The 12,612-nt window shown below is 40.8% G+C and overlaps 1 protein-coding gene across 1 annotated transcript; it reads right to left on the bottom strand.

Moving 5' to 3' along the window:
• Window positions 1-1,272: 1,272 nt before the first annotated feature.
• Window positions 1,273-12,135, bottom strand: LOC122548389 (SH3 domain-binding glutamic acid-rich-like protein 3). Its single transcript, XM_043686962.1, has 3 exons — window positions 11,976-12,135; window positions 4,105-4,272; window positions 1,273-1,621 (listed from the first exon to the last, which is right to left on the bottom strand). Exons 1-3 carry the CDS (start codon window positions 12,018-12,020, stop codon window positions 1,529-1,531), a joined length of 306 nt encoding a protein of 101 aa, XP_043542897.1. The 5' UTR covers window positions 12,021-12,135; the 3' UTR covers window positions 1,273-1,528.
• Between the last annotated feature and the right edge of the window lie 477 nt (window positions 12,136-12,612).

Here is a 12,612-nt window from a genome sequence, read left to right as displayed (position 1 = left end):
AAGATAATTAGTGATTATCTGGGGAATGTTGCTAAACAAAGAGAGCTTGGCATGCAGGTTCATTGTTCCTTGAAAGTGGACTCTCAGGTAGATAGGATAGTGAAGAAGGCATTTAGTATGTTTTCCTTTATTGGTGAGAGCATTGAACAGAGGAGTTGGACAGTCAAATGTTGCAGCTGTACAGGACTTGGGTTAGGCCACTTTTGGAATATTGTGTGCAATTCTGGTCTCCCTCCTATAGAATGTTGTGAAACTTGTTCCTTGAAAGTGGACTCTCAGGTAGATAGGATAGTGAAGAAGGCATTTAGTATGTTTTCCTTTATTGGAGAGAGGAGTTGGACAGTCAAATGTTGCAGCTGTACAGGACTTGGGTTAGGCCACCTTTGGAATATTGTGTGCAATTCTGGTCTCCCTCCTATAGAATATTGTGAAACTTGAAATGGTTCAGAAAAGATTTACAAGGATGTTACCAGGGTTGGAGGATTTGAGCTAGAGGGAGAGGCTGAATAGGCTGGGGCTATTTTCACCAGCATTGGAAACTTAGAGGTGACCTTATAGAGGGTTATAAAATCATAAGGGGAATGGATAGGGTAAACGGACGAGGGTTTTTCCCTAGTGTGGGGGAGTCCAGAAATAGAGGGCATAGGTTTAAGTTGAGAGAGGAAAAATTTAAAAGGGACCCAAGGAGCGACCTTTTCAAACAAAGGGTGGTGAGTGTATGGAATGAGCTGCCAGAGAAAGTGGCAGAGGCTGATACAATTACAACATTTAAAAAGGCATCTGGTTGGGTATATGAATAAGAAGAGTTTAGAGTGATATGGGCCAAACCCTGGCAAATGGGACTAGATTAAATTTAGGATATCAGGTCGGCATGGACAAGTTGGACTGAGGGGTCTGTTTCCATGCTGTACATCTCTGTGACTCTATAATTGATGTCACAGTGCAATCCACTGTTTTCACACACCAGTTATGCTTATAGGGGTCAGTTACCTCACTTCTTAGAATAGCTGGCTTGCGACACAGAGTAATACCAACAGTGTGGGTTCAATCCTCCACTGGCCAATATTCCCGTGAAGGATTCTTCTTCTTCTTCTCAACCCTGATCCTCACCGGAGGCATGGTGACCCTCAGATTAAACCATCACCAGTTATCTCCCTCTCCAGGTGAGAAGAGCTGCTCTAAGATCCAACAGGACTATGAGGACTTTATCCTTACTAATCAAATTATTGTAGCAATCAAGTAATATTATAAATCAAATTTAGAAGCATAAAGTGAAACAGAATTTTTTTTAATGTGGGTTTTACACATTTTGTAATACTTACAAAAGATGCCTTGCTGCATTCAATGAGCAATACATTCAGGAAAACGTCAACAAAATTAGCACAAAAGAAGATTACTTTTGGTACTTAAGGAGCTCATGTGGTAGCTCAGGAAAATTTGTATTAGAACAATAGTAACCATGAATAAAAGCATTCCATGTATACGTTGAATGTTTTAATTCTTATATGTGCATCTTGGCTTCAGTGGATTAATCCTTCTGTGACTGATTTTGACAGGTTTCCAGCTTGAGGAATTCTTTTACCTTCTTAGCTTCCACTGCCCCAAAAAAGACTTCATAACCCTGAAAATAATTCAAACAATGTCAACACATTAATTTTTGCTCCCCATTTTCTTCCTCACTATTTTGCAGAGGAGTGTCACGGTTCATATTCATTCCCCAGTTGACATGATACAAAGAAAATTCAGATGATCTATCTTTTAGTATGTTGCTGTCTGTGGGAGTTCAATGGGTGTAAATTAGTTGCTTCACTTCCTACATCACAGCGATGACTATGTTCAAAAATGAACTTAATTGGCTGTAAAGCATTTTGAGACATTGGCTGGTCATGAAGTGTGTTATTGAAGTATTAGTACCTGGCATTTTCATTCAACATTCACTCCGTGGTACTCCATTGAGGTTCACACACAGTAGAATGAATTCGACTAACTTTCTTCTTTTATTAAATGGAATGTGATGCCAATGCAAAGGTAGCCATTGTCACTGTTGGCATGTCACATCACCATGACAGAGGCATGGATACATTTTATAATTATTGAAGAGGGCAACGCCCTGCCTTGTAATATAGCACTTTGGACACAAGGGTCACAACTTAAACCGGATGTCTAAAGGGTGCCTTCCTTCAGGTAACTGATAGGTTGCATTTGCAGAAACCAGAAAAAGGTGGTGTGTGTGTGCATATATATATATGTGTGTGTGTGTGTGTTGGGGGAGGGGGGGGCGGGGGGGAGGAAATAACAATGAAAGCTTTGTTTCTACCAACATGATTTATGTGACTATGAGGAGGTTTTAGCTGAAAACGTAGAAGTACCCTCACTATACATAATTCTCTGATGCTCTTCCCTACACTGTGATCAAAAATTAAAACAGGGACTTGATGCTGCTTCTTGCATTTTATTGTTGGCTTTGTAAGAGATAGTTGGAGGGTTCACCATCCATCACCAGAAGATCAATGGCATCAAAGAGGTCCTGGGGATGAAAAATGATCCCAGCAACAACTGGCTGGGGAGAGTCATGTAATTGTGCAACTGGCTACCTCTGATCATTTTCTGGGACTAGTCAGGAGCAATCAGGCTTTCAGGATGGAAAGTACTCATCCAAATGTATAGTTTGTTTTGATCTAGTCAACAAATTAATAACTTACTCAAAACATTGTACCACTCAATGGGGTTAGTTAATTTGTTGCTGCAATTGCAGATTTTAAATGGGTACAAATGGGTAGCACGGTAGCTCAGTGGTTTGCACTGCTGCCTCGGAGCATCAGGAAGCCGGATTTGATTCCAGCTTTGGGGGGCTGTGGGGAGTTTGCACGTTTGCCCCATTTCTTCACGGGTTTCTGCCAGGTGGTCTAGTTTCCTCCCACAGTCCAAGATTAGGTGAACTGGCCATGCTCAATTGCCCGATAGTGTCTAGGGATATGCAGGTTAGGTTAATTAGCCATGGTAAATGTGGGGTTTGGGAATAGGATAGGGGCCTGGGTTTGGGTGGGTTGTTCTTTAGAGGGTACAGATTCAACCAGCCAAATGACCTCTTTGTGCATTGTAGGGATTCTATGATATCTATGAAGTGAATACAGGAAAACTAAAAAAATGTCAGACCAATGAATATAGGTTTAAACAGTTGAGAAAAGAAAATAACATTTCATTTAAAACAAAAGTTGCTTTATTACATTACGACTAGAAAATAAATCCTTAAACAATGTTTCACTACTTCTAACCAAGTAAATGCTTCAACAATATCTCGCATTAGAATACTTAAATGTGTTTTCAACTAGTACTGTCATCTGAATTAGCAATTTCTGTCAATTGCATCCTCTGCTATCAGGCAGTAAAGACCTTTGATATGTTCTCCCTTTTATACCCTTATCAGAGGATGAAGTTTATTACTTATATTGACAGGCCATAGCATTCTATGAAACTATTTTTTAAAACATTATCCTCAATTATATTCTTCATTCATTATTTAAATCATGATTTGAATTCATCCAGAAAGCTATCCATCTTTCTTTTGCTTTTCTGTGAGATGAAGCCCCTCATAAACATTTTATTTCTGAAAGATTAAAAGGATGTTGTTGGAATTGTGCTGCATTTTATTGAGGTCAAAGGCCAAGTCTTCATAAACAAAACCACTGGTCTCTCTTGATGGTCTATGTTATCTATGCTTTTCTCTCAATAACATTATAGTTATTGCTCAGACAGGCAAAGATTTAATTTTAGAAGATTGACAAACAACTATTTCACCATATTAATAAAATTGCTACCTTACTATACAGGCTGGTTGAATGGCAAGCTTAAAAGCTATGTCAAAAGGTCTGTTGGGTCCTATAAAGGGAAGAAGGATGGCTTCATATTGAACAAAGAGAAAAACTTGCTTCTGAATACTACAGGTCCAGCATAAGTGGCAGACAGCTTTGTGGCAAATTGTTTTTTCAATGTGAACATACTTCATTGCCTATGTTATTAAGCTACTAAAAAGCATAGTGTAAACCAGGATAATTTGTTTTATTAGCTCTGATTATAAGAAACCAAAGCACAGTTCCAACTTACCCCACAATAATGGTCTCCATTAAATATTTGGGGGGCCACAGCTTTTGGATCTCTTATCTTTTCTCTCATTTCATCCAGCAAACCTTGACCAGTTGATAGATCAAGCAACTGGTACTGTATGTTCAAGCAATCCAAGGTGTTAAAAATATTTTGCTGTTGACTCTGTAACTGTAATTAAATAAAAAAGAATATGTAGAGTCAGAGATGTACAGCATGGAAACAGACCCTTCACTCCAACTCATCCATGCCAAATCAGATATCCTAAATTAATCTAGTCCCATTTTCCAGCACTTGGCCCATATCCTTCTAAACCCTTCCTCTTCATAAAGCTATCCAGATGCCTTGTAAATGCTGAAAATATACCAGCCTCCTCCACCTACCATAGCAAGGCTCATTTGACACAGTCACCACCATTTTAGATGTAAGATTATAGTATTTAGTAATAGAGTTAAGATTGTGTTATTTGGCAAAAATGTGTTGAGACTCAACTATTCATTGTGTTTATCAAAAATTTGAATGTTGAGAAAGCCACACAAACACAGCATAATTGTGAACACTGTAGATGAAAGCATAAAATTAGAGGTTAATAATTTAAGTAAGTGGGCAAACACTGACAAATCCATTTCAATGCAGGCAAATGTAGGTCATCCACTTTAAAGCTAAAACTAAAACAATTAAGTAAGCACAATAATGTCTCTACTTTGCCAGCATGTCCACAAGAATTCTTGGATGCAAGTTTGCTCGCTGAGCTGGAAAGTTTGTTTTCAGACATTTCATCCCCATACTAGGTAACATCTTCAGTGAGCCTCTGGTGAAGCACTGGTATTATGTCCCGCTTTCTATTTATGTGTTTAAGTTTCTTTGGGTTGGTGATGTCATTTGTGGTTCTTTTTCTCACAGGATGGTAGATGGGTCTTTGTTAATAGTGTTCCTGTTGATATGCCATGCTTCTAAGAATTCTCCTTCGTGTCTGTGTTTGGCTTGTCCAAGGATGGATGTGTTGGCTCAGTCAAACTTGTGTCCTTTCTCATCTGTATGTAAGGATACTAGTGATAATGGGTCATGTCTTTTTGTGGATAGTTGATGTTCATGTATCCTAGTGCAATTTTTCTGCCTGTTTACCTGATGTAGTGTTTAGTACAGTCCTTGCAAAGTATTTTGTAAATGATGTTTGTTTTGCTTGTTGTCGGTATACAGCCTTTTAAATTTATTAGTTGCTGTTTAGGTGTGTTTGTGGGCTATGATGCCAAGAGGTCTGAGTAGTCTGACAGTCATTTCAAAGGTGTCCTTTACATAGGGGAGAGTGGCCAGGGTTTCTGGATGCATTTTAGAACATAGAACATAGAAGAATACAGTGCAGTACAGGCCCTTCGGCCCTCGATGTTGCACCGATCCAAGCCCACCTAACCTACACTAGCCCACTAGCCTCCATATGCCTATCCAATGCCCGCTTAAATGCCCATAATGAGGGAGAGTCCACCACTGCTACTGGCAGGGCATTCCATGAACTCATTTTGTCTGCTTGTTTGAGTTTGCTGCTGAGGAATCAAGGGACTATGTTCACTGGGTACCCATTCTTTTTGAATACACTATATAGATGACTTTCTTCTGCTTTTTGTAGTTCCTCTTTGCGGCAGGGTGTGGTGGCTCATTGAAATAATGTCCTAATGCAGTTTCATTTGTGGGTTTTGGGATGATTGCTTCTGTAGTTAAGTATTTGGTCAGTATGTATTGTTTTCCTGTAGATGCTGGTTTGAACTTACCCATTGGCTGTTCGCTCTCCTGTGACATCTAGGACTGACAGTTTGTTGTTGTTTTCCTCCTCTTTGTGAATGTTATGGCAGTAAGGATGTTATTAATCCTTAAGGTTTCCTCTAATTTGATTTGTTTAGTGATGACAAAGGTGTCAACTATATAGTGGACCCAAAGTTTGGGTTAGAAGGTTAGGAGAGCTGTTTGTTCAAGTCTCTGCATTACTACTTCTGCTAAGAACCCTGATATCGGAGATCCCATGGATGTTCCATTGATTTGTTTAAAGGTCTCGTTATTTAAAGTGAAGTGGGTGGTAAGACATGGGTCCACAAACTTGATGATGTTGTCTTTTCTGATGAAGTTAGCAGTGTCTGGTGTATGTGTCTTTGGTTCTTCTAATAATGTAGTCAGTGTTTCCTTGGCCAGGTTGATGTTGATGGATGTGAACAGGGCTGTTACATCAAAGGAGACCATTATTTCATCCTCTTCTATTTTGGTGTCTTTGGTATTCAGAAAATCATGGGTGGATTGAATGGAATGGCATGAGTCTTCTACTAAGTGTTTTAGTTTTTGGTGGTGTTCCTTGGCCAATCTGTGCATTTGTGTTCCAGATAGTGAGATCATGGGTCTGGGGGAGGGGGGGTTCCTGATTTGTGAACTTTGGGTAATCCGTAAAGCATGGTGTGTTGGATCCGTCTGGTTTCATTTTTTGGAAGTTTGTCTTGTTTAATTCTCCAGATTTCTGAAGTCTTTTGAGTAAGGCTGTGACTCAGTTCTCTAGTTGTGGGGTCAGGTCTATCACCACCTGTTGGTAAGTGTCAGTATGCGCAAGCAGTGCATTTGCTTTCTTAACGTAGTCTGTTCAGTTTAAAATGACTTATGCCTTTTTGTCTGCAGGTGGGATTACAATGATCTTGGTTTTTTTTTAAGTCTTCTTTGTGCTTTCCTTTTTTGTCTATTGAGCATGTTTCCTTCCTTTTTCTTGCTTAATGTTGGTGTGACTGTCTGTCTGATGGTTTACTGGGTTCCTTCTGTGAGTTCGTTGTCTTTCAGTGTTGTTTCTAATATTGCTAAGAAATCATTTTTGTCTGCTTACCAGAAAGTGTGATTTAATCCTCATACTAAGATAGATTTTTCAGGGTCGGTCAGAGAAAATTTTTTTATCCAGGGTTCTGTGTTGTCTGTGTTGTTCATTTGTATGCTTTTGTCTATTTTTTTCTGCAGGCCTAGTTTTTTTCATTTTCTATGTTTGTCACTGTATAATTTCTATGGCTCATTGTAATCTGTCAATTCATGGTCTGTTGGTAAACAGACCTGTACCTGTCAGTAAAACGTTTTGGTGCAAAATTTGGGATTCTTTGGGTTGGTGATGTCAGTTCCGGTTCTTCTTCCTCAGAGTCCAAATTTGATGTGTTTGTTGGTAGAGTTCTGGTTGTAATGCGGTGCTTTTCAGAATTCTCGATGGATGTAATTCACTAAAACTGGCCCAAAGATGGGAAAACAACGCCATCTGACAGGGAGCCCCGCGAACAGCTATATTTCCTGTACAAATGCCTAAGGAAACAGGTACTACCAAAATGTCTTATATACAAACCTCCCCTTAACACCCCACTACTGGGTATATATTTGGACAGCAGTTGAATCCCAAGACACGACAAATATAGCATCTCCCACACACCCTCCACCTCTAACCAAATAAAAAGGACTCTCGTGTGTTGCTAAGGTAAGGCATTTCAATTGGTATTTCTTGTGTATCAGGCAGTCACACCCAATAGATTAAGTAATTCAAATTCAGTTAGTGATCAGGGACAATAGGGTGTGACTGTAAGTGAGGCAGGTTAGGGGATTCTGAGTTCAGGAGTGCAGGAGTCTCAGCTTGTCCAACAGGTATGAGCTTCTTGCTCCCTGTATGGATGAGGAAACGGGCAGTGGACAGGATGAGCCAGCTGGCCATGGCACCATGCTGCAGAAGTTCGTTCAAGAGAGGGGAGCAAAAAGACAAGTAGTTGTTACAGGGGATTCTGTAATTAGGGGGACAGATAGTATCCTTTGCGAGCCGGATCGGGAGTCCCACATGGTGTGTTGCCCGCCCAGTGCCAGGGTGCAGGACATCTCCGACCGGCTTGAAAGGATATTGAAGCGGGAGGGAGAAGATCCAGTTGTTGTGGTCCATTTTGGCACAAACAACATAGGCAAAGCGAAGAAGAAGGACCTGTTTGGGGAGTATCAAGCACTAGGAAGAAACAGGTCCATGAGGGTCATAATCTCTGGATTACTGCCCAAGCCACGTGCTAATTGGCATAGGGATAAGAAAATTAGGGAAGTAAACACGTGGCTAAGAAACTGGTGCAGGAAAGAAGGATTAATTTCATGGGACATTGGCAACAGTTTTGGAACCGGGGTGATCTGTACCGATGGGACGGTCTCCACCTGAACTGATCTGGAACCAGTGTTCTGGCAAAAAGGACAAATAGGGTGGTCACTAGGGGGAGAAGGGAAAGGGAAAGCAACAGGGAGTATGGAGTTAAATAGAAAGATAAGCAGCAGGTTAGCACGTGTTTAAGTTCAAGGCAGACTAGGAATGAAGCAAAAAGGAAGAATAATGTAGGACATATTACAAGAAATGTTGGAAATCATGAGGATAAGAAAATTAGCATTAAGGCACTTTACCCGAATGCTCGTAATATTTGTAACAAAGTAGATGAATTAACAGTACAAATCATGGCGAATGATGATGATGTGATAGGCATCACAGAGACGTGGTTGCAGGGGGTTCAGGACTGGCAGTTAAACATCCAAGGATTTACAACTTATCAAAAAGACAGGGAGGTGGGAAAAGGGAGGGGGGTTGCCTTGTTAGTTAAGAATGAAATTAAATCTATGGCACTGAATGACATAGGGTCAGATGATGTGGAGTCTGTGTGGGTGGAGTTGAGGAACCAGCAGTGGTCAGGAGCAGGGGCGTAAGCTGTTCCAGGAAATAGATGGGGCATGTCAGAAAGACAAGATCACGGTGATCATTGGGGACTTCAATATGCAAATGGATTGGGTGAATAATGTTGCAGGTGGATCCAAAGAAAGGAAATTCATGGAACGCTTACAGGATGGCCTTTTGGAACAGCTTGTGATGGAGCCCACAAGGGAGCAGGCTATTCTGGACTTAGTGCTATGTAATGAGCCAGACTTTATAAAAGATCTTAAAGTAAGGGAACACTTACAAGGCAGCAATCATAATATGGTAGAGTTCAGTCTGAAGTTTAAAAGAGAGAAGGCAAAATCGGATGTAATGGTGTTACAGTTAAATAAAGGTAATTACAGGGGCATGAGAGAGGAACTAACGAAAAATCGACTGGAAGCAGAGCCTAGTGGGGAAGACAGTCAAGCAACAATGGCAGGAGTTTCTGGGTATAATTGAGGACACAGTACAGACATTCATCCCAAAGAGAAGAAGGATTATCCGGGGAGGGGTTAGACAGCCATGGCTGACAAAGGAAAAGTCAGGAAATGTATCAAAGAAAAATAAAGTGCCTATAAATTGGCTAAGAGCACTGGGAAATCAGAAGATTGGGAAGACTACAAAACAAACAAACAGAGGATAACAGAGAGAAATGAGAGAGGGAATATGAAGGTAAGCCAACCAGTAATACTAGAAAATGATAGTAAAAGTTTCTTTCAATACATAGGGAACAAATGAGAGGCAAAAGTAGAAATTGGGCTAGTGCTGGAGATAAGGAATTAGCTGAAGGACTTAATAAGTACTGTGTCAGTCTTCACAGTGGAAGATATGAATAATATCCCAACAATTAAGGAGAGTCAGAGTTAAGTATGGTAGCCATTATAAAAGAGAAAGTGCTAGAAAAGCCAAAAGGTCTAAAAATTGATAAATCTCCTGGCCCCAGTGGGCTACATCATAGAGTTCTGAGGGAAGTGGCTGAGGAAATAGTGGAGGCGTTGGTTGTGACCTTTCAAAAAAAAAAAATCACTGGAGTCAGGGAAAGTACCAGATGATTAGAAAATCGCTATTGTAACCCCCTTGTTCAAGAAAGGATCAAGACAAAAGATGGAATATTATAGGCCGATTAGCCTAACCTCGGTTGTAGGTAACATTCTAGAATCCATCGTTAAGGATCAGATTTCCAAATTCTTGGAAGTGCAGGGTCGGATTAAAACCAGTCAGCATGGATTTAGTAAAAGAAGGTCGTGCTTGACAAACCTGTTAGAATTCTTTGAAGAGGTAACAAGAAGGTTAGACCAGGGAAACCCAGTGAATGTTATCTATCTAGATTTCTGAAAGGCCATTGATAAGGTGCCTCATGGGAGGCTGCTGAGTAAGGTGAGGGCCCATGGTGTTCGAGATGAGCTACTAGCATGGATTGAGGATTGGCTGTCTGACAGAAGTCAGAGAGTTGGGATAAAAGGTTCTTTTTCGTAATGGCAACTGGAGACAAGGGGTGTCTCGCAGGGTTCAGTGTTGGGGCCACAGCTGTTCACTTTATATATTAATGATCTGGATGAAGGGACTGGAGGCATTCTGGTGAAGGTTGCCAATGATACAAAGTTAAGTGGACAGGGAGGTAGTAATGAGGAGGCGGGGAGGCTGCAGGAAGATTTAGACAGTTTGGGAGAGTGGTCCAGGAAACGGTTCATGAAATTCAACATGAGCAAATGCGAGGTCTTACACTTTGGAGAAAAGAATATAGGCATGGATAATTTTCTAAACGGGCAGAAAATTCATAAAGCCAAAGTACAAAGTACAAAGGGATCTGGGAATGCTAGTCCAGGATTCCCTGAAGGTTGACTTGCAGATTGAATTTGTGATTAAGAAAGCAAATGAAGTGTCATTCATCTCAAGAGGGTTAGAATATAAAAGCAATGATGTGCTTCTGAGACTTTATAAATCTCTAGTTAGGCCCAATTTACTGTGTCCAATTTTGGGCCCCACACCTCAGGAAAGACATACTGGCACTGGAGCATGTCCAGCAGTGATTCACACAGGCCTAACATACCATGAACAGCTGAGGATCCTGGGATTGTATTCATTAGAGTTTAGAACATTGAAGGGAGATCTAATTGAAACTTAGAAGATAATGCATGGCTTAGAAAGGGTGCCTCCTGCATTGCCAAAACAAACCTCAGCTTCTATTGGAGGAACAACACCTTATCTTCCACCTGGGCACCCTGCAGCCCAGAGGACTCAACATCGAGTTCTCCAACTTCAAATAACCTCTTTCGCCATTCCCCACCTCCCTCCCCTTCCCTTCTACTGCTCCCTGCCACCAACCGGATTCATTTGACCAACCAGGTCGTAACCTCTACCTGTCTACCTATCCTCACTTCACCACCCTGTCCCCACCTCCCCTCCTAAACCCACATCCAGTCCTGAAGGGTTACACCCAAAAGTTCGACTTCTCCACCTCCCGATGCTGCCTGCCTTACTGTGTTGTTCCAGCCTCCTGTCTATTTTGGATTTCAACATCTGCAGTTTTATTGTCTTGAACACACCAGGTGACCAGCCTCACCTCATTTTTTGAATTCAGTTCCAACTCCCACAACTGGAGCCCAATGAGTTCTTTTGGAAAACCCACAATAGCTCCTTTCGCCATATACCACAATTTCACACATGCTCATACACATATCTCGCAACAAATCTCCCCAGACAGGTAAGGTGTGCACCCAATCGTTTTAGATAAGTATTCTGACCTCAGATTTTGTTCACTCACATTCCGTAAATTACGTATTGAGATTAGCTCAGGACATAATTTCAATCAGCATCTGATTTGACTGCTCACTCTTAAACTTTCTGAATGCAAATAATTTTCAATGCCTTGCTTGACAACTATGTTTAGAATTCCAATAACTTTCGTCACAATAAAAAAAAACTTATTTCCGTAATTTTGAATTTCGCAAGACATTTTCTTCCCTTTTCCTCACTTTCAGAACCGGATTTAATCTGCCCTTTGTTAACTATGTTGACTTTCCCCAACATTGAGGGAAACATTCAGTTAAACACTGGGCGAACGCACCCACACGGTCTGAACAGGTACAACCATGAAACGAGTACAAGGCTGACATTCCACTAAACAGAAAAAAAAATTGTTAGCATATAACTCAATTTTTACCTCCGGTGTTGCAGTGATGCTAGCGTAGTAAATGGTGATGACCATGATGAAGTTAGTTCAACTTAATCAAGCTTGAGCAAACTGCAGAAAATTTGCTCCACTTCAACGCCAAGTCACTTTGTCGCAACTAAACTGCAGCTTTGCCGTTCTTCCGGCTTTTCTCAGAGTTAAAATACAACGTAAGCAAATCATTTGCAATGTAGAACGTGGAGGGGTGGGGTATAGAAGAACATTCCTGAGGCAACAATATATTTTTCTTAACCAAGTCCTTGCAGAAGTGTTCGGGATACATGGGCGTAGATTTTAAAACAAAAAAAATTAAGCTAAAGTCAGCTTTTAAAACCAGCAACAATGTAAATATTTAAAGCTTCAAATTACTGGATTTTAACAGGTTAGTGGGGCTATTGCTTTCAGCAATAAATGATCCCAATAATAAAAATAATGCATCAGAATCCCAGTAATGACCACATCATAAACCTTACATTGTCCCAGTCTCAGATCACTGAGGGATAGAGTGGCCTTGATCTACATAATACCCGTCCGCTTGTCTTTAATAAGAAGGAGGCTGGAAGAACGCAGCAAGCCAGGCAGCATCAGGAAATGGTGAAGTCGAAGTTTTGGCTGTAACCTTTCTTCA

Source organism: Chiloscyllium plagiosum, chromosome 3, assembly GCF_004010195.1.
Source record: "Chiloscyllium plagiosum isolate BGI_BamShark_2017 chromosome 3, ASM401019v2, whole genome shotgun sequence".
Lineage (NCBI taxonomy): Eukaryota > Metazoa > Chordata > Chondrichthyes > Orectolobiformes > Hemiscylliidae > Chiloscyllium > Chiloscyllium plagiosum.
This window is presented reverse-complemented; position numbering and strand designations above follow the sequence as displayed.